This window comes from Fusarium pseudograminearum, chromosome 4 (genome assembly GCF_000303195.2).
Source record: "Fusarium pseudograminearum CS3096 chromosome 4, whole genome shotgun sequence".
NCBI lineage: Eukaryota > Fungi > Ascomycota > Sordariomycetes > Hypocreales > Nectriaceae > Fusarium > Fusarium pseudograminearum.
In genome coordinates, this window is record NC_031954.1 from 6914023 (window position 1) to 6933088 (window position 19066).

Sequence of the window (19066 nt, forward strand, 5' to 3'; positions counted from 1 at the left end):
TACAGCAGTTCAAGGACGACGGAAACTTGTACGGATGCCTAGGAAATAAGCTGGATCCTGGAGTTATGCTAGATGACTATTGCTTCCTTCACTTCTCTTGACGAAGTAAGTAGAGGTATAGACGAATGAGTCTGCTTTTGAGGGTACACAAAATGCAATGTCACGAAAGAAGTACAACACAAAATATAGATAACAATCTTAGATTTAACCTACATAACAAGCGACCATATTTTTTCTGGCCACGTCCTCCCCTCGACAAACCCTAAGTCAATTTTCCTTTCCAAATCCTCCACTACTGATGCCACTCTCCCCAAGCGGCGCTGCACTCCAGACATAACTTCTTCGCCAAGGAGAAGCTGCATGTCTCCTATTGATAGCCGCCTCTCTCCAAAGTCTCGCTGTATCACTTCCACGCCTTTCTTGCTCGTTTCTCAGAAATCTGTGCCCCAGAGTAGAGCATCTAATGCTGGCATGGAAGAAGACTTGTCGATAACATCAGCGTTCCATCTCGCTATGTTCTCGAACTGACGCTGAACTCGTTTGGAGTTCCTTTGGCCTTTCGATTGTTGTGGTTGTTGTGTTTGCCTGCTGCGGCCAGCGGTGATACTTGCTGTTTTCTCAAACATACTCTTGGCCTCTTGCATACGGAGAACTCTCTCTCTCTCTTGATGCTCCCTGTTGGTGGTTTCGGTATGACGTACTATCAACTCAAACTGTATGTGAACCTCTGAGATTCCTTGTTCTTGATGTTGCGAACGTTGTTGCATGTCTAGGGTTAGGGGTTCTTTAACACCTCCTTGGTTGACTGTTCTTCTTCTCATCTAATCCAGGTTAGCCACGCCTTGAAGGATGATACATCAATCCACGTACCTGATTCTCGTTTCCTACGCCACCGTCATTGCCCCGTGCATAATGCCGGGCAGAGGGTCGTGCAGTAGCAGCAGGCTGGGCAGGTTGTCGCGTTCTAGCAGGTGGCCACCAAACATTCGCGACAGGATGCACCACATGAGGAATTCGAACCTGGCGCGTGGCTTCCATGAAAGTATGCGGGGGATGATCGAACAAATCAGCCGGGGCAGGAGGCTGTCTCCCCCACTGCCCCCAACCTTGCCCGGCCTCGGCATGAAACCTCAAAGGCTCTCGATGAGGCGCGCGTCTCCTTGATCGAGTCTCTTCTCTCTCTCGCCACCGCCTGACCTCATCCAGACGATGAGGCTGGTCGTCTTGCGGCAATACCAGTGGTCGAATCACCCGTCCGAGAGCGTAGGCGCTGTTTCTCGGGGTTCTCTCTTTTTCCCCGGGTTTAGGACGCAACTGTGGAATCTTGAGTGGTTCAGTATCGCCACCGCCTTGACCTGTCGGTACATCTGTGCGAGGTGGACGGCGGAACTGTGGTGGTTTAACGCCAGGGCGATCCTTCATAGGAACCATCAAATGGAAGTTCCTGTATGGAGGGCAACTGCAGCGCCTACTCTTCACGCCGCAAAGAAAGCAAAATTCACCGCCGCAGGGACAAGTCATGTGGTTGCATGCTTCTGACAGCTGGATCATCCTACCGCAATCGGGACAGTTTACGGATTTGTTGGCGTCCATGGTGGCCCAGACATCTTCCAGTGCATCTCCTTCAGCGCAGGGCAATCCATCGTGGGCTTTTTCACCGCAGTCGACGCAGGTTTTGTAGGGACAGATAGGGCATCGTCCTTTTAGGTCGGGCGGGATAAATGCTGCGCAGTTGCCTTGGTAGCAGTACACTCGATCAGGAATCGGGAGCTTCACTTCCTCTTGCATCTGCCGAAAGAGATGGACCAGAGCAGGGGAGCCTGAGAGCGCGACTGCCATTTCATCGAATGGCTTACAGCATTTTGGGGGGAATTCCTCCTGGGATCGAAGGCCAATACGGATGATCTGGCGATAACAAGTTACGCAGTAGTTGCAGCCGCAAGGAGCTTTGCCATGAGCACTTTCGGCACAGGCAATGCAATCCTCGCCGTTCTCTTTTGGTTCAGGCCCCGAAGGGTCTTCGTTCAAAGCAATCTTCCTTTCTGCGGGGTCCAATATGATGCGATGGGAGGTGATTTGGACTACGGCGGTGCCCAGTCGTTCGGCTGCCAACTCTTCTTCTGGGATGAATCGTGAGATCAGAGAAACTTGTTCATCGACGTCGGCGAGTTCGATAGCGAGTAATATGCGTCTTGCGAGGTCTGGTTCTGAGACCTCGCTCAGATTTTCGGTAGGTTGAAGATCAAAACGAAACAGGAGGTCGATCAAGTCCGGATGGGCAAGGCCGACCATGTCTTTGCGGGACAACATGCCGGGCAGATTTTTTAGGGGGGAGGTGTAAGAATCGAAGGTGAAAAGTTTGTGTAGATATTTATGCGCATACAAGGTTTTGTCCAGTGCAGATGACAATGTGAGCTGTTGGGATTTCGTAAGATTTTCCGAGATGGGTATGAAATGTGATAAAGTTCAAGGTGTTTTGGGCAAATCGAAAAGCGTAGGGTGTAGAGAGCTTTTATAGAGTCAGTAAACAGGGGCGACATTATGGTATAGCTTTCCCAGTTGTAGGTACAAGGTGATTGAACAGTAACAATAGTCGTGAGTCTGGGAATGACTATGAGCTTTTGAGGAACAAAGTCAAAGACTTGTAGTGACATTGTATTCAACAGCCCTCCCCTTATGAACAGTCCATGCTAGACTGAACACAATAACAATGCATCCCAAGGCTAGGTTTCGTTACCTCACGAACAGTTCATGCACGGTCGGTTCATACACACGTGAGATATGATAAGGTTAGAATTCGAAGCCAACTGGCAATCAGATTGATAATGCAATGTCCTTTCTGTTACCCAAGAAAATCCATGGCCATGCGCCTTCACCTCGCTTCGCTTGACAATTAGCCGCTGCCCACAGGGTATCCGGGCATCCATTCATCAACGACATAAAGACACTTGACTCCTTGAAAGAATGATAAATCATGATATAAGTCCAAGAGCCAAGAGTGGTATCCTACCCAAATCCCCGGTACCGAACAGTCCCATGACCCCAAGCGGGGGGGTGATATGACCCATGTGACGTGGGTTAGAAAACAAAGAAACCATATAATATAAAACACATTAACGCGTAAACCCCACAAACTCCACTTCGTCGTGAACTCCATCGCTGATTCCCTATGTGACGTTGAGGGTGAAAGACACGCAATATAGACAAACAAACAATTCGACGGCTCAGAGCCTAGTAGCTGAAGTCAACATTGGCCATTGACATGGCCGGTGGACCTTTGTTCTGGTCATTGTTGTTATTAGGCGATGAACTGTTGTTGTTGCTCTGGCTAACGGTTATGGAAGACGCATCGCCGTCACCCAAGGTTGTATCTGCGCTTGATGCGCTTGTTGTCGTTTGAAGCTCGTGATCAGCTGGAGGTTGAGCGCTTGGCGACCATCCATCGTTGAGCATCTGCTGGAAACTCCAGCTCGGTTCGAATGATTTACTGTTCCATGCATGGTTCACACGTTCGTACATTTCGTCGATCTGTTCCAGGCTGATCTTGCTCGTCTCATACACCATGCACCACACAAAGAAAACGGCCAGAATGCAAAAGGCGCCCCAGATAAAGAAGATTTTTGGACCAAAGGAGGCGTTGCCCGGTCCTGTGCCGACCAAGTAAGGGGCGCAGTAAGCAATGGCAAAGTTGAGAAGCCAGTTTGATGCTGTTGAAACGGACATGGCCTTTGCTCGGACTTTTAGAGGGTAAATTTCAGAAGTGACGACCCAGACCACGGGACCCCAAGATGCAGCGAAAAAGAAAATGTTGATGGCACAAAAGGCGATGAGGATGGTTTGTGACGCCTTCTCATAGCTTTGTCCTGTCGCAGTATCGAATGATGCCATGAGAAGTTGGCAACCAGCCATACCAAGGGCTCCAATCATCAAAAGTCTTCGTCGGCCCCATTTCTCGATGACCAATAGACCTGGTATTGTCGATACAACGTTGATAATGTTGATGATAAGTGACTTGGTGTAAGGGCTTTCAACGCCGGCGCCGTCAAAGAACGATGTGCTGTAATACATTATAAAGTTGATACCGGTAAGTTGTTGAAGCATTTGGAGTCCGCATCCAGTAAACATTCGTCGACCAAGATGTGGTGAGCCGATAAAAAGTTGTTTGTAGCTGTCCGGACCTAATGTTAGTTCGTATTGATGGTTGGCAATCATCTCTTGCAATTCATCAACGAGTGCCGGATGGGTGATGTCGAGTCGTCGTAGCCGACTAAGTGATAGGCCGGCGGCTTCATGCAAGCCCTTCTTAACAAGAAAGCGAGGTGTTTCTGGTAACAGTAATAGACCTCCGGTAAGAATAATGGCTGGGACGATTTGAAGGCCAAGAGGAATGCGGTATGCAGATGAGTTGTTGAGTTTGGAGGCGAGAATGTTGACAATGGAGGCAGCAAGAAGGCCAAAGGTTATTGATAACTGGTAGGCGCAGACAAGAGTACCTCTTATCCATTTGGGCGCCATTTCGGACTGATATAATGGAACGAGAACAGAGATAAGGCCAACACCTACACCAGCAAAGAATCTGTAGACGGTTAGTCAATGATCTGACCCTCCGACTCAATTTAAGTGGGAACGTACCTTCCGACCAGCAACAAGTCAATATTGTTAGCAGCAACTTGAAAGATGGCACCGACGCAGAAGATGGCGACGGCCAGAAGTAGAGTCTTGCGACGACCTAGTGAGTCGCCGGTAGGTGCGGCGAGTAGAGCACCAAAGGCAGTGCCAGCACTTAGAATAGCGACAATGATGGATGAGTCTTTTGTGCAAATGTCGACGGCGCCGTTTTCATCGACGCAATTTGTGTGTTTTCCGAACTGTTCCTTGAACTCTGTCATGGCAAGGATACCGTTGATGGCTCTGCAAAGATAGATGGTTAGTATTTGGGACTGATAAATAATGTGACGCGATGAAGTGATTTGGTTATGGATGAGCGAATGCGGTTCAGGATCCAGTTGGTAGTTCCATCTTGGCGGGTTCACAAATACAGGTCGCTATCGTTTTTGATATCGGTATCGTATAATTCCATCTCGCATTTCTTCGCAGTATCATCGGTTTTTGTTGTTTCGACATGATAATGTGGTGATGGTATCGGCGTCATCTTCGCCGATACACACAAGGTTCGCCGCCGTTGTCGCATCGTCCAAAAGTCAATCGTGAATGACCGTCAAAGCGTCAAAGAAAGTCCCTTAATCCATCTCTTGTCGTCGGTTTCGCAGTTTTCGATATCGCCGTGTTTTCCCAGTCGCAATAAATCGCATTTCCGGCATCAAAAGATCAAGAAATTGGTGGTCTGTCTTACCCAGTATCGTAGCCGAACAGTAACCCGCCAGAGGCAACGAAGAGACCGACCATGATGGCCGGCGCCGACGAGCCCGCGACATTGTCGGGTTTCTGCCAGCCCATGGCAATGGCCATGGTGTCGGTGTTGAAGTCGTCAATCCAGGGTTCAGAGGTGTCGAGAGCGAAAGGCTCCGAGTCGGCGAGATTTTGGTGGAGGTTGAAGGGGTTGAGAGATCAACGGGGGGACATTGGGCGATTCCGTGTGGGTAATATTGGGATGGCGGATGGCAGATGGCCACTGGACTGGTTGACTCCTGGGGTCTCGCACTGGGTACGGGGTACTTGGGGGGGTAGGTTTTGGTTAAAGTCAATGCTCGGCTCTAGTCGTTTAGAGGAGAAGGGAGAGCACGTGGTACATGGGTAACAGTGAAAAATAAAAGATAAATATGTCAATATCATGAGTTGATACTGAGAGATGCGGATGAATAACGTCGTCTTGTATCTGTAATCTCAAATGTTCAGCTGGGTCAGGTCCAGGTAGCCAGGTCCCAGGTAGAAAAAAGAAAGACAGAGAGAGGGGCAGGGACAGACCTGAATGCAAATAAAGAGTGTTCCGTCTCCAGACGCAAGAAGCCGAAATGGAAGGGATCATCGCTCTGGGGGTAATGCTAGCCCATTCTTGTACAAGGCCCAAGCATTGGCTCCCTGCCCTGCAGCCACTGGAACCTCGTCAAGCACTTCCAGTGGAGAGCGTGGACTGGCTGAGCTAAGCGAAGTCACAGTGCGCTCCTCGGGCCTCGCTCTCGCTCCCGCTACAGTTGACGATAGGTTGATTTTTAGGTCCCTTCCCTTTTGATTGTAGCATTACACAACACCAACACCAAATCTCCCCTTTCACTCCAGGACATTTTATTCTTCTTCACATCGCACAACATTGCGCACGCGTCCCCTTCCAGAAACCCGACGGGGAGACCTCGACTGTCTGAGCGCCACGAATCTGAAACTGAGTCACCTAGACACGGTCCTTGTCTTGTCTTGTGTTAGCGGATTCAGGTCAAGTTAAAGCAGCGTCTAGAAAAAGAATGGCAGGGGAAAAAAGGTATTCAGCTGTTGGTTAGTTTCATTCCGCGTCCGGTTTACCGTTGCTGTCTGTTTGTTAGCTGCAGTCAAAAAGTCAAATGGCGGAGAGTCAACTGCTTCAAGGTAGCAGTGAGGGAGAGTAGCCTGGATAACCAACAACCCTTCATACAACAGGGGAACAAAGATTCCGCATCACAATAATAACCTTGCTTTAGCTTCGTCCAGATCTGGTATAATCAAGCCCAAAGCCTGAGTCTGACTCGATACTATTACCATCATCAGATACATCAGCTCAACACATGACAAACACAGAGTATTAATCAAAACTTCAACTTCCAGATAAACTCAACCATGCCAAGAAGCACAGTCAGAACACTGTACTATGTACGTCGCAAGACATAACGGTGCCTCCGCCATGCAGCGCTTACCCCGGTCTAGCACCCCTTCCAACGGAACCGCATCCTCTACTGTACCAGCAAGTTTCTATTCGCCATCAGATCATAGCGCAGGTACCCCCAGAGTACGTGCGACTCTGCACAGTATGCACAGTCTCCAGCTCTTCCCCCGCAAGGGTCCAGTCTCGGGTACCGGTACTTGGCGGCCATGATTTGAAGAGCGAGCTCGCGTCGCCAACGACGACCCTTGTGGGTAAGTTCAATATGACAGACAAATGAACATGACAACTGTCAGACAAACCGCATATTTTCGTTGACAAAAGTTCATGAAAGACAATTGAATTTCAAGCCTCCCACGTTATAACGTGTTTAACAGGACCAGGAAGCAAGATTTTCTAGTTCTATTCATGCACGTTCCAAAGTGGCTGGCCTTTATGAACCGGCCAATAAAAAAAATAAGAATAAAATGGCCTGATTGATCGACAACAATCAGAGCCCATTTCGCGGGTTCAGCCGCTCCTGTCAGTTCGGAAGCCGAAACAACAGCGGCAGATCAAAGAGTCCTTGATAAATTACCTAGCTACTGTGACTAGGACAGTCTACTGCTATTCGATACATCACCACCAAAGAGCAAGTTCTCTTCTGGTCATGCATGCTTTCTCCCTCACTTGGCGTCTAGGCAGGCATAAGAAGCCGTGGCTTTGGTGGCTTGGTCACTCTACATCAGAGGCTACAGATGAACGTGTCCCGAATGGGAAGCTTGCAAATACTGTTACATCCAACTCAAAGGATTCAGACGAAACAATGTGACCTAGGTACTTGTCGTAATGCTGGCAATTGTGCCAGGGTCAAGTTGATATCTATCTTGTAGCGTTAGCAACAAGGCAATAGACTCTTCTATTCCACCATCTCACCAAAAACAATATCTTCTCCATCAATCTATAGCTTCACATTCCTTCATTAAAGACAAGTCAGGTACATTCATCGTCTAACACATGCTCGGCGTAACTTTTTGCGGGGTGCAGTAAGAAAGTACGGGGAACAAGGATCAAAGACCGCAAGGCCGAACGCCCCCTTGGCAAACAAAAAGTGTCAGAAATGCCGCGCTGATCATCTCAGACGGCTGTCATCTTCACGTGGATCAATTAATCGCAGCATGTCAGATTCTATCTCGTGCGCGTATAGTAATTGGCATGATTAGGTACTTTCGGATGAGCGGATACGAGCTTAGAGAGAAGAGACTGAGCTGAACTGAGCTACGAGATTTACCCTAGACTTCAAGTTAAACTACCTGCATAGCTGCAGTACGGAACTTCAAAAAACCAGTTTAATTTGAGCGGTTGGGCATATTAACTGTGCTAATTATTAAAGTAGCTGGTTTCTCCAGGTAGTCTCAGCTTGTGCTCATCATGATCAAGGGCGTGTCAAGCTGGATACTTGAGGTTCAACAACAACTGATGAGCAAAAGTCTGATATCATCAATGATACCTTGACATTGCAACGCTTCACCCGTGAATCCTACACAAATACTTGATCAAATGCAACGTTTTCTCAGGGCCGCGTGGTAGTGTAACGAAAAACTCTCTCAAGACGACAAAAACTCTCCCTTCCCATCTTGATCGTCAGGCACAATCACAAAAGGCCCATTCAAAAAAAGAACCGTCGTGATACATGTGCTATACCAAGCCACTCCGTTGATCAACGCCAAGCCGCAAACTATACAAACTGATCACAGAGTTTTAGAGACGATAGGGGTAATTCGTGTAAATGGTTATGTAGATATCTTCCATAAATAAATTGTATAAACTAGATTGCAACCAAGCTGCATGCATCCCGCCTATCGATACAATACAAAAAAAGTTCCTGGACGCCTAATTTGCCAAAAAGCCCTTTTTCGGCCATGAGGATTAACTCGCACAAAAACACACAACAACTGTAAAAAGTTCATGTCGGCTTGTTCTTTTGTTTGCCGCGTCACCGTCGTTACATCAAGTGTCTCCACATAACCTCTAAGGCTCGAGAGTAACCTCCTGGCCCTTGACGCGGCCGATGACCTGCTGAGGCGCGTACTTGGGGATGACCTCATCGTCGTGCAACATCTCAAACTCCTCGGTCGCGTCGCGGCCCATGAAGTTGAGAATGGCCTGCACGCCGCCGGGGTGCTCCTCGAGCCAGTCGCTCAGGTCCAGGACGACACCCTTGACGACGACCCAGACGTTGTCCTTGGTGTTGTGCTCGGCGATCTCCTCCATAGTGTACTCCTTCTCGGGCACCTTGAAGGCCTTGGGGTCGTTGGGCTTAGCAGCCTTGGCACCGTCCTCCTTGACGGGGTTGGGACCGGCGGCAGCGCTGGCGTGCTCGTCGACCTTTGAAGGAGCTCCGGAGCCGGAAGCGGCGCCAGGAGCACCCCAAGAGACAGTCACCTGGTTGGGGACTGAAGGGTCGAGGTGCAGAGAGATTTGACCAACACGCTCAGCGGCGCTGCCAGCACCACCCTTGAGAGCGTTCTGGAAGAGGTAGTTGCTGGCAGTGTCACCAGCAACACGACCGTAGACAACACAGCCGAGAAGAGAAGAGCCACCAAGACGGTTAGCACCGTGGACACCACCGGCCAACTCACCACAGGCGTAAAGACCCTCAAAGGGCTGCTTCTCCTGGTTGAGGACTTGAGCCTTGTCGTTGATCTCAATACCACCCATGGTGAAGTGGAGAACGGGCTCCATGACGGCAACGTGGAAGTCATCGTCAACGTTGACAGGCAGGTTGTGGAAGAACTTCTTGCCCCAGGGGTCCTTCTGCTTGCCGTCGGCAATATCGTTGTAGGTAGAGAAGGTCTTCTGGAGGTGCTCGGGGGTGCAGCCAATCTCCTTGGCGAGCTCCTTGCCGGTCATCTTCTTCATGAGACCACGGCCAGAGTAGTGACGGGTGTGGAAGTCAAGGACCTTGGAGGCCTTGGAGTTGAGGATAAGTCGGATGGGGAACTTGTCCTTCTTCTTCTCGTCCCACATCATGCCGGAGACGTAGTCACGGTGACCAAGCTCGTCGCAGAATCGGTCACCGTCGGCGTTGAGCAGGAGACCACCCTCACCACGGAGAGCCTCGGCAGCGAGGAACTTCCACTTGGAGCCGGGGTCCTTGGGGTCGACGAGACCTGTGGGGTGGACCTGGACCTTGTCCATATCGATACCGTTACCACCGATGGCCATGACCATCTTCTGACCGTCACCAGTGGCGTGTGTGCCGTTTGTGGTGGCAAGGCCGTAGGTATCGGGACGGTGCTTCTTGAGCAGAGAAGAGTCGGAGAAATCAGCGGCGTAGCCACCGGTAGCGAGGACGACGGGACCATCGACGGAGACGATCTCACCGTTGTGCTCGTACTTGACACCAGTGACCTTGTTGCCCTCCTTGTTGAGCTCGGTGACACGAGCCTTCTTGACGATCTCGACGCGGCCGGGCTCGCTCTCGGCAAGCTCCTCGAGGCGCTGCATCAGGGCGTAGGTGATGGCCATGCCGGGGAACTTGGCATCGTGTCCTCGGTGGGTTCGGGGCTGGGAGTGACCACTGTGTCGATTGTTAGCAGGCTGTTTTTGGCACTGGACAGGTAGGTAGTGAATTGAACATACCCGAGACGAGAAACGAGGGTGAGGTCGAGGTTGAACTCATCCTGGAGCCACTCAACGGCAGCAGCGGACTTGTAGGTAAGGACCTTGATGAGGTCGGGACGGGCCTTGTCACGGGCAGACTTGAGGGTATCGTCGTAGAACTGCTTGACGCTGTCGGGAATGCCAGTGTCGACTTGCGTTCTTGTGAGAGCACCGTTGATACCGGAAGTAGCCTTGGTAGAGTTTCCACCAAAGAAGCCTGCGCATGTCAGCTGAGTTACGCGCATTGAGACCGAACCCAGGCGCTCAAATGCGCTGAGGGCTATTGGTTCGGGTCGGAGACTTACCCTGCTTGTCGAGGACAACGACGTTGCCGCCAGCCAGGTAGATGGTGTGCGCAGCAGACAGACCAGAGACTGAATATGTGTATTAGCATGGGATGATTTGATCGCGTGCAGCGACTTTGAGCGTCATTGTCAACTTACGGCCACCGCCTACGACAATCACTCTAGGAGCCATTGTTGTGTATTGTTATGTGGAGGGTATACGAGGAAGTAAGAGAATGATTCAAGACACAGCAGATTAGACTCCCACGCCAATGGAGAATAATACAAAAAAGAGGGAGATGGAGATTGGAGGTGAAAGTGTTGATGAAGGAATTAAGAAAACAAATCCAAAAAAGAAAAGGTCGGGGAAGGGAAGAGAGGATCGAGGACAAGTCTTATTTAGTCGATGCGATCCATGCGACTCGACTCGACTGGACGCCCACAAGGCCGAGGGGCAAGATCCTTGGCCTAAGGCGCAGAAGCCGAGGTCGAACCATGACCATCCATCCCCATGATGACCTAGCGAGCGAGCGAGCGCGTGCAATCCAACCTGTTCCATTCCTGGTTTCGAGAGTTTAACAACGAAGGGTCGATCGTAAGAACTAGATACTTTTTTAAAGCTAAGAGTTCACCAAAAGCCGTTGTGATTTATACTTTTAAGCTGTACATCTACTTTATTGCCACTTTAAACTGTTATGAAGCCGTTTTTATTGTCTTGATCATGTCTGTCACGAACAAATACTTGCGGGGAGTACCAAACAACAGGCGCAAATCAGATGTTGGCATTTTCTCAGCAGGCCCAGTCCAGGATTGCTCCCCGGAAGCGGCTCTCATACCCACTGAGACTTAGCGTCCACCCGCCTGTATCCACCCCCGCTACGGGCTTCAAATATTTGGGGATTGGGGGGATGCTTCGAATATTGGTATTGCATTGCATGACATGGCATCATGTTGTTTCTCAGTTGGGTTAGAGAGGGAACATGAGCTGATGGCCGAGTTGACGAGCTGAACCGCAGATATCCAGTTACTTTGACAGAAACCTCTCCAATATCGCAATCCTCGCCGCAAGCTACGCCGAAACACCACCCGCTTTACCCCCGGCGACCGGGCAACCCACCGACTATGGCCTCTGATGTGCCGAGGTCTCCGCTACTCGAGATGAACGTTCGTGTGGGGGAAGCTAAGGAGTAATTCTTGACTTGGCAGCATCACAGTTCCTGTTTCTGGATTTCATTGAACAGGGTAGTGATGTTGTCTTGTAATGATAGCACGTGGTATTGACCAGGCGTTTCACTATACATTTTGTTATAGCTGATACTCTGACAATAACACGAGCATGTGAGAAAGCCTTCTCCTCACTTTCTCTCGTCTTTGATACCCTCCAAAACCACCAATCATACCTTCCTTCTCCAATCCCCACACAGCCGGACTTGTGACCGACCGCCTCGGCCAAGTAACCGGACTGTCAATGGCTAAATGAGAATGCTTCTCGAGGTATACACGTGATATAAAGTGGTTGTATTCCCCAGACGTAAAGAGAGAACAAAGTGCCGTCCGGTTTTCACATGTTTCTTTCAGCAGGCACATGAATCGCTGCACCTCTGATCATCCTACTCCATGACGCCTATGCCCTCTGGAGCATGCCGCCATTTTCCCCACGTTCATGACTAAGGTGCAGAAAACATACATTCTCCAAGAGGCTTGTGACAGTCAGATCTGGTCAGCTGGACTCTTTTTTCTTTTCCAGGGCTTACCATTCGTCTTTTCCTCAGAAAAAAGCACGTGAAAGTCTGCCTCCTGGTTTCACTTCAGTTTGCCGCTGAAGCGAGACACTGCACTTTTGAGTTTTCCCCGGATTTCTAGTACACGTGCATCATCTGACCCCAGAATACGCCACTTCTCACTGCTTTGTTTTCTCCAGACCCTCGGCCATTCTCATTTGAATTCTGGGGATAGCGCTGACTCATCCGGGACTTTCACATGTGAATGCTCATAAATGGGAATGCAACTTCATTTTCGAATAGCCTAAAAGTCTAATGAATAGCATAGACTGACTTACAAGTCCGTCTCTTGTTCATCTAACGGTCAATCTTTCTAATATCCCAAGGTCGAGATATGAAGTTACAACGTCGCCGTTATGTTCAAAGTGAGTGCAAACTAAAAGTGAAGCCATGGACAAATTTGGCACGCCATAGTAGACTCGAGCACCGGATGGTCGATCCTTCTAAAAGCAATTGCTACGCAATCAATCCTAAACATGCCATATATTGTATTGTTGGCAAAGAAGACAACCTGAACATATCCAATATCTCTTGGTGTCCCCTCTGCAACGGTGATAGTTCACCCCTAGTTGACTTGACAAGTCGAGGAGGCTAATAGTTCGTACCCTATTTAAAGACATAGTCTAAACATGCGCAGGACCCGTACCTCGATGGAAATATTTGCTCAAAGTCAAACCCATCCCTTTCGAGTTGTCCGGAAAACAATCCATGGCGACTCGGCATGTTTGTTCATTCGTACTTTTCCACCTTTTTTTGCAAGCATGGGACTGAGTTCATCCGCCTTGACTTGTTGCTTCGCACAACGACATTCTACCAGCGAACCATTGAAGTAACATGACGCCCGTCTTTCCAGATAAACAGCTTTATTGCTCTTCCATGTATCTCAATTACATACATGCAGTACTCTGTACACTGCAGACGACCTCTTATCCTTGATTCACTTCAACATCATGTTATCTGATTGGTCTACTCAGACCCCACCTCCACATGATTTCTTCATCACGTCCCTCCCCTCATGACGTACATTCTTCAATATCACTTCACTCCTACATCTCCACCCAGTAAAACACCATGCAACCTCTCATCGCCCTGACAGCCCTAATAAGCCTCGCAACATCCTCCCAAATCCCTCTCAACGGCCATCTCCCTATAATGCCATCCTCCGACTCCCCCTCAGTCCAACCCTCCGTCGCCCTCAGCGACATCCTAGGTTCCAACCGCGGCCTCACGTCCTTCTCCTCCTTTGCGCGCATGCAGCCCTCCACCGACACGCGCCTCTCCGATCTGTCCACCAACACCACCGTGCTTGCGCCGCTGAATTCAGCTGTTGATGCGCTTCCTCGCAAGCCGTGGGAGCAACCTGCTGATTATGATGCGTTTGGCGCGGATGCGTACGAGGGTGATGGTGGACAGGATCGTGCAAAGGAGAATATGAGGCGCTTTGTAGAGGCGCATCTCGTGCCGGCTAGTCCGTGGGAGAAGGAGGAGAAGATCAAGACGTTGGGCGGTAAGGAGGTTTGGTGGGTCGTCAAGGATGGGAACAAGGTTATCATGCCTGATGAGGTCGAGGTTGAGCGTGTGGCCAGCCAAGTCGGTAACGGAGAGCTTGTAAGTTGATTGTCATCGATATGGAAGGAAATGCTAATTTGGTCACAGTGGATTCTTAAAGGAGTTTTGAACTACGCCTAGATTTACGGCAAGATTCCTGATTGCAACACACGAGTAATGATAGATTAATGATTATTGTACAGTCTGGCACTAGGCTAGATACTACAGATACAGGCTACACGAGCCTCCTTAAATAAAAGCGGAATACAGATAATGGAATTAGGTTTCAAGACAATACCACAGCTCAATCTGAAGCTGGTTCACTTAGTATATTGATTAGGTCAACATATTCGTCGCCGGTATCATCTAACCATACTCCCGATAAAAAAAAACACCACCCACACAAAAACAATTAACAAATCACAAGAAGACCCATAACAAACTCCCTCCATTTTTTTCATCATGCAGTGTGTTCGAAACATACCAGTCCAATACACGGTTCTACTTGCACACCGCGAGTTTCAGGGCTGCGAGCCCATAAGGAAGAAGAGGAGAAAACAGGCATGATTGCCTCGCAAACAAGAGACTGAGGCCATAGATGGACACTGACTAAATTGCTGACGTTTCATGACTGGCATACAGAGGCCGGCCTATGATGCCCTGTCGGTTGAAGCGTATAACGAAAAGCACTTTTGTATGGAGTAGAAGATGAGGGGCAGGGCTATCATTCGACCCTGAGCCTCTTTGCATCCGACTCCTCGGAAGCGTCACTCTGGGTTGTAGCTCCTAGCTCAGGAGTCTTTCGTTTCGTAGCAGTAGAATGATTTGAAACACTCAAGTTTTGTGACGCTATTCCATTGGCATTTGGTGTAGGATCCTTCAGCTCCTTCAAAATACTGGAATTTGCATTTGGCGTCGTGTTCAGGGTATCATCTCGGAGGAAGCTAGGCCCAGAGCCGACAACTGGGGTTGCAAAGTTCAGCGGACTCGGCAGGGTGTTACTGTCACCTCCCCGGAAGTTCCAGTCCGGATAGAAGCTACTTGGACTCGGCAGGAGTTCATTTGTCAAGAAACGTGATGGCAAGGCAGAGACAGGAGTTTCACCATTCACATTCTGCTGAGGAGGCGGCCGGGCAAAGGGATTCGGAGGACCAGTAGCACCTGCGGACAATATCGCTGATGCAGAGGGAGACGGAGGAGGAAGCACGAGTGACGACTGCGAGTTGTGCCGTTGGGGCACCTGTGTCGTGGTTTCCGCAGGATTTCGCGGAGAGTTTGATTCGGCAGTTCGCGCGCTACCACCGCCTTCTGACCCGCCATCCGGAATCTGCACCGTTAAACGGGGACCACGCGGCCGGGCTCCACCAGGGCCACCAGGAAGCTTTGCACTGTTTGAACGTGAAGGCGGAGTCGGTGCTGATTCTGGTATCGACGACAAGGACCCCGTTCTCTTTGAATCAGTTTGCGTGCTGGCGCGCTGGGGCATGTGAGGTGACGATTTGGACGCGTCAGCGGCCCGGTTCAATGCAGCCACATCTACCGACTGAGAACGGTTGGCGGCATTGGCGGCATTCGCAGCGGCAGCGGCCGCAGCGGATTCTGATTTGCCGGATTCCGTGAATGATGCGAGATGTTGCGATAAGATGGACCGGTTCTCTTCAATGGGAGTAAAGATACTGTGTGATTTCCTTTGAGGCAACTTTTTGATAGCGCTGTCCGTATTCAGTAAAGGCGGTTGAGGGCGTTCTTGTGGTTCAGTCTTGATTTCTACAGGAGGAGGCGGCGGGGGCGGAAGATCTTGCAGACGACGTTCAGGCTGAGGCGGCGGCGGGGACATTTGCGAATAGGTCGAAGTGGGATGTTGTTGCTGGTTCGGCTGAGGTGACGGGGTAGGACGTGCGGGAGCTTGGATTCCTTGAGATGGCGGCTGCGAACTGTAAGCTGGAGGCATTGGCGAAGGCATGGGCGATCTGCGATCCTCCATATACGGTCCTGGTTGATGTGGCTGATGCTGTTGATGTTGCTGTTGATGTTGCTGTTGGTGTTGCTGTTGGTGTTGCGGCTGATGCTGTGGATGTTGTTGGTGCTGTGGCATAGGAGGGGGCTGCTGGTGGTAGCCATATTGCGGATGAGGAGCATGCTGAGGAAGCAGACCAGAAGGAGGATGGGGCGAGTTGTAGATCGGAGGAGTAGCCATGTAGTTCATTGCAGGATGTTGAGGACCGGGTGGGGGTGGAAGTTGAACCATACCGGGACCCATTCGGCGCATGTCGTTTCGTGATGTCGGTCGCGAGCCGATTGACGGCTGTGGAGTATGTGTTCGCTGAACAGGGTGTCCGGGATGTGCTTGGAAAGGACCGCCGCCGTTGCCTATAGGTGGCGAAGCTGAAGGTGTTTGATGTCGGATCTGAGGAAATGGAGGCTGGTGTTGGCCATAGGGATGAGGAGGCATCATTTGATTCTCCACCACCTCGGACCCATGGGGAGGAGTACCGTCGCCTTCCTCTTCATCATCGTCATCGTTGCCCCCGTTAAAGTCTGCGGGACCTTTGTGTTCACTTGGGCCACCATGCTAGTATCTGTTAGTACTTTCTGCAAGATCTAACCGCGCTTTGGCCCAATCTCCTAATTTCGAGATGCGCCAGGCACTATGGAAAGTGGACTCACATATTGATATCGGTGGATAAGTTCTCGCATATCCGCTGACGAATATTCGTAGAGCTTTTTGTTGTTGCCAAAGATGAAGACGGCGACATCGACTGAGCAGAGGACGGAAAGCTCGTGAGCCTTCTTGAAAAGACCACCCTTTCGCTTCAAAAAGGTGCTGTGTGCGCCAGTTAGTCGCGAATCTTCCTGATATCTGGGACCAGACATTTAATGACGACCCGGGTATTACTTACACAGAGCGATTTCTGTCATCTTTGATCGCCTTGATCTCAATCTTTCTTCGTCCCATGTTGAACGGCTGTGTGTCTCAAGTTGGAGAAATGTGTCGCGTTTCCACGCGGGGAAGCCAAACGGTCGCGGCCAAAAGGACGACGAAATAACCGTCAGAGACGCCAAGCAGTGGAGTAGAGTGGGAATTGAAACGGGTCGCGCAGATCGTCGCAAAAGAAAGGAGTCGACGATAGGTGACAGCGAGACAAGTCGGACGGTTGGGAGGTGCTCGAGTCGAAAGCGCGGTTGTGGTCGTAATCGTAAGCGAGAACAAAGAATAGTTAAACGGCTGCGTGGAGTGGATTCTGCCGATAGAGTCGCTCGAAGAGGACGAAAAACGTCAAGTAAACGCTCGATGGGTAAATCCGTGAGTAAGAGGAGCAGGTTGGGGGTGAGATGACGGAAGCGGCTGTCGCTGTGACCGTGGAAAGGTAGTTTGAAGAATTAAAAAAAAAAAAAAAGAGTGGGAGCGGAGAGGATTTGACGACAGAAGCAAAAAGGTGGTTTGGTTTCCTTAGATCTAGGACAAGCCGAGACCTTCAAAGATGCGAGGAGAGAGGACCTCGAGGTCGTTGCAGACCTTTGTAGCTTTGTGGTCAGCAACTAGTGGAGGGGTACCTGTTGCAGTAGCGCGTTGACGGTATCTCTTTAAGCTTGGCTTTTTGGGCTTTTTGGTGGTAATTGGTACCCTTTTTAGCCCTGGGGAGAGATGAGGGTGAAGAACAGGCTGAGTGACGCAGACATGCGAGTCGCGTAAATCATGAGATTCGTTGTGCGAAAAGCAGATGCTCGTTCCAATAAGCCGTTGCGACAAGTGAGCAAGTACTAAGCTTCAAAGATACTTTGCGCGACACGCGACGCGGAGCAAAGGTAGTAGTAGATTGATGTCAGTTGAAGTCAAAGGGTGATGACGATCTGGCGCTTGCGCTTGCGCTTGGAGTCGCAATTAAGGAGAAAAAAGCAGACAATTAACCCCAAAAAGTTGAGTTCATCAGAGACAAGGACGATCAGATAGAAGGTCGATTGGGATGGGGCTGAATCTGGCTGGCGTCTGTGAGTGGGATGGGATGGGGGATTGATGGGCTTTTTCTAATAATAGCCCAACGGATCGTGTTCACTCTAAATGTACTCGTGCGTGATGGAGAAAAGGGACTTGGGACGGGAAAACGGGAGAGAAAAAAAAGAAATGGAAGCAAGCATGGAAACTCGCAGCACCTCCTTGCTTAGCTAAGTCGTGCGTGATTGGCTGCCTCTGACCGTCGTCACCGTCGTGGTGGGCTTGGTGGGCCAGGCTACGGCACTCGAAGCCCTGGAACAGTCCCCTAAAAAAGGGCGCCAACGTTGGGGAAACAGGAGAGTCAAGGCCTAATGCGGGCAGTTATCAAACCAACCACCTACTTTTTAGGAACAACATGAACACACTTTCTTGTCATACCACTTTACTTTTCTCCCTTGCTTAATGCAGTGCAGTTGATGATGTAGCTGTGCAGTATGATCTCAGCTTCTCGATAAAATTAAATCACGAGTCGAAGAAACTCTCTTTGTATGTCTGACAAGGTACTAACCCTCAAATCACAAGCGACCTCGAATGAAAGAAGATCAAGGCTAAAGCGCAACACAAATCATGAAACAACAAGCCCAGGGCATATCCTGGTTCATGTCAACGGGAAACAACACGTCGACTAGAGCAAACAAGGCTAAAGCGTCCGTCTGTCTCGATTTCGCTTCCCATATTTCCACGCTTCATGTGCTTAGCCTCGCTTTGTTCCCACCCTTTTCACTGCAACTTCTTTCGTATTCGACTGCATCTATGAGGATGACGGGTTCTTAATGTGCCTGTGTTTAACACTACTGGCCGTTGATTGAGCATGTGTTCCTGCGTTGGATGTAAACTTTCAGCTTTGTCTCTTTAACTGATCTACCAGGCGGGTTGCTAAAAAATAGGGACTTGAGGCCATATAGACGAAATCATTAGTCCACTCTTAGGCCATACATACACTAAGAGTGATCTAATATTTATGTCACACCAAATCAATGGTTTTTATGCAACCCACCTGGGGCTG

The 19066-nt window shown here is 49.9% G+C and overlaps 6 protein-coding genes across 6 annotated transcripts, besides 1 other annotated feature; 2 read left to right on the forward strand and 4 right to left on the reverse strand.

Moving 5' to 3' along the window:
• Positions 1-431: 431 nt before the first annotated feature.
• FPSE_05049 (uncharacterized protein) lies at positions 432-2310 on the reverse strand (the record flags this gene model as incomplete). The annotated part of the gene is made up of 2 exons (XM_009258167.1): positions 432-821; positions 871-2310. The coding sequence occupies 2 exons, from the start codon at positions 2308-2310 to the stop codon at positions 432-434; spliced, it is 1830 nt and encodes a 609-aa protein (XP_009256442.1).
• Positions 2311-3231: 921 nt separating this feature from the next.
• On the reverse strand, positions 3232-5469 carry FPSE_05048 (uncharacterized protein; the record flags this gene model as incomplete). Its single annotated transcript, XM_009258166.1, has 3 exons — positions 3232-4576; positions 4633-4911; positions 5354-5469. 3 exons carry the CDS (start codon positions 5467-5469, stop codon positions 3232-3234), a joined length of 1740 nt encoding a protein of 579 aa, XP_009256441.1.
• A 1296-nt stretch (positions 5470-6765) lies between these two features.
• FPSE_05047 (uncharacterized protein) lies at positions 6766-7208 on the forward strand (the record flags this gene model as incomplete). The annotated part of the gene is made up of 3 exons (XM_009258165.1): positions 6766-6798; positions 6912-7062; positions 7186-7208. 3 exons carry the CDS (start codon positions 6766-6768, stop codon positions 7206-7208), a joined length of 207 nt encoding a protein of 68 aa, XP_009256440.1.
• A 1610-nt stretch (positions 7209-8818) lies between these two features.
• Positions 8819-10930, reverse strand: FPSE_05046 (uncharacterized protein; the record flags this gene model as incomplete). The annotated part of the gene is made up of 4 exons (XM_009258164.1): positions 8819-10370; positions 10433-10670; positions 10759-10827; positions 10897-10930. The coding sequence occupies 4 exons, from the start codon at positions 10928-10930 to the stop codon at positions 8819-8821; spliced, it is 1893 nt and encodes a 630-aa protein (XP_009256439.1).
• A 2659-nt stretch (positions 10931-13589) lies between these two features.
• FPSE_05045 (uncharacterized protein) lies at positions 13590-14207 on the forward strand (the record flags this gene model as incomplete). The annotated part of the gene is made up of 2 exons (XM_009258163.1): positions 13590-14126; positions 14175-14207. 2 exons carry the CDS (start codon positions 13590-13592, stop codon positions 14205-14207), a joined length of 570 nt encoding a protein of 189 aa, XP_009256438.1.
• Positions 14208-14790: 583 nt separating this feature from the next.
• FPSE_05044 (uncharacterized protein) lies at positions 14791-17022 on the reverse strand (the record flags this gene model as incomplete). The annotated part of the gene is made up of 3 exons (XM_009258162.1): positions 14791-16638; positions 16734-16890; positions 16967-17022. The coding sequence occupies 3 exons, from the start codon at positions 17020-17022 to the stop codon at positions 14791-14793; spliced, it is 2061 nt and encodes a 686-aa protein (XP_009256437.1).
• Positions 16062-16156: a microsatellite.
• Positions 17023-19066: the final 2044 nt, after the last annotated feature.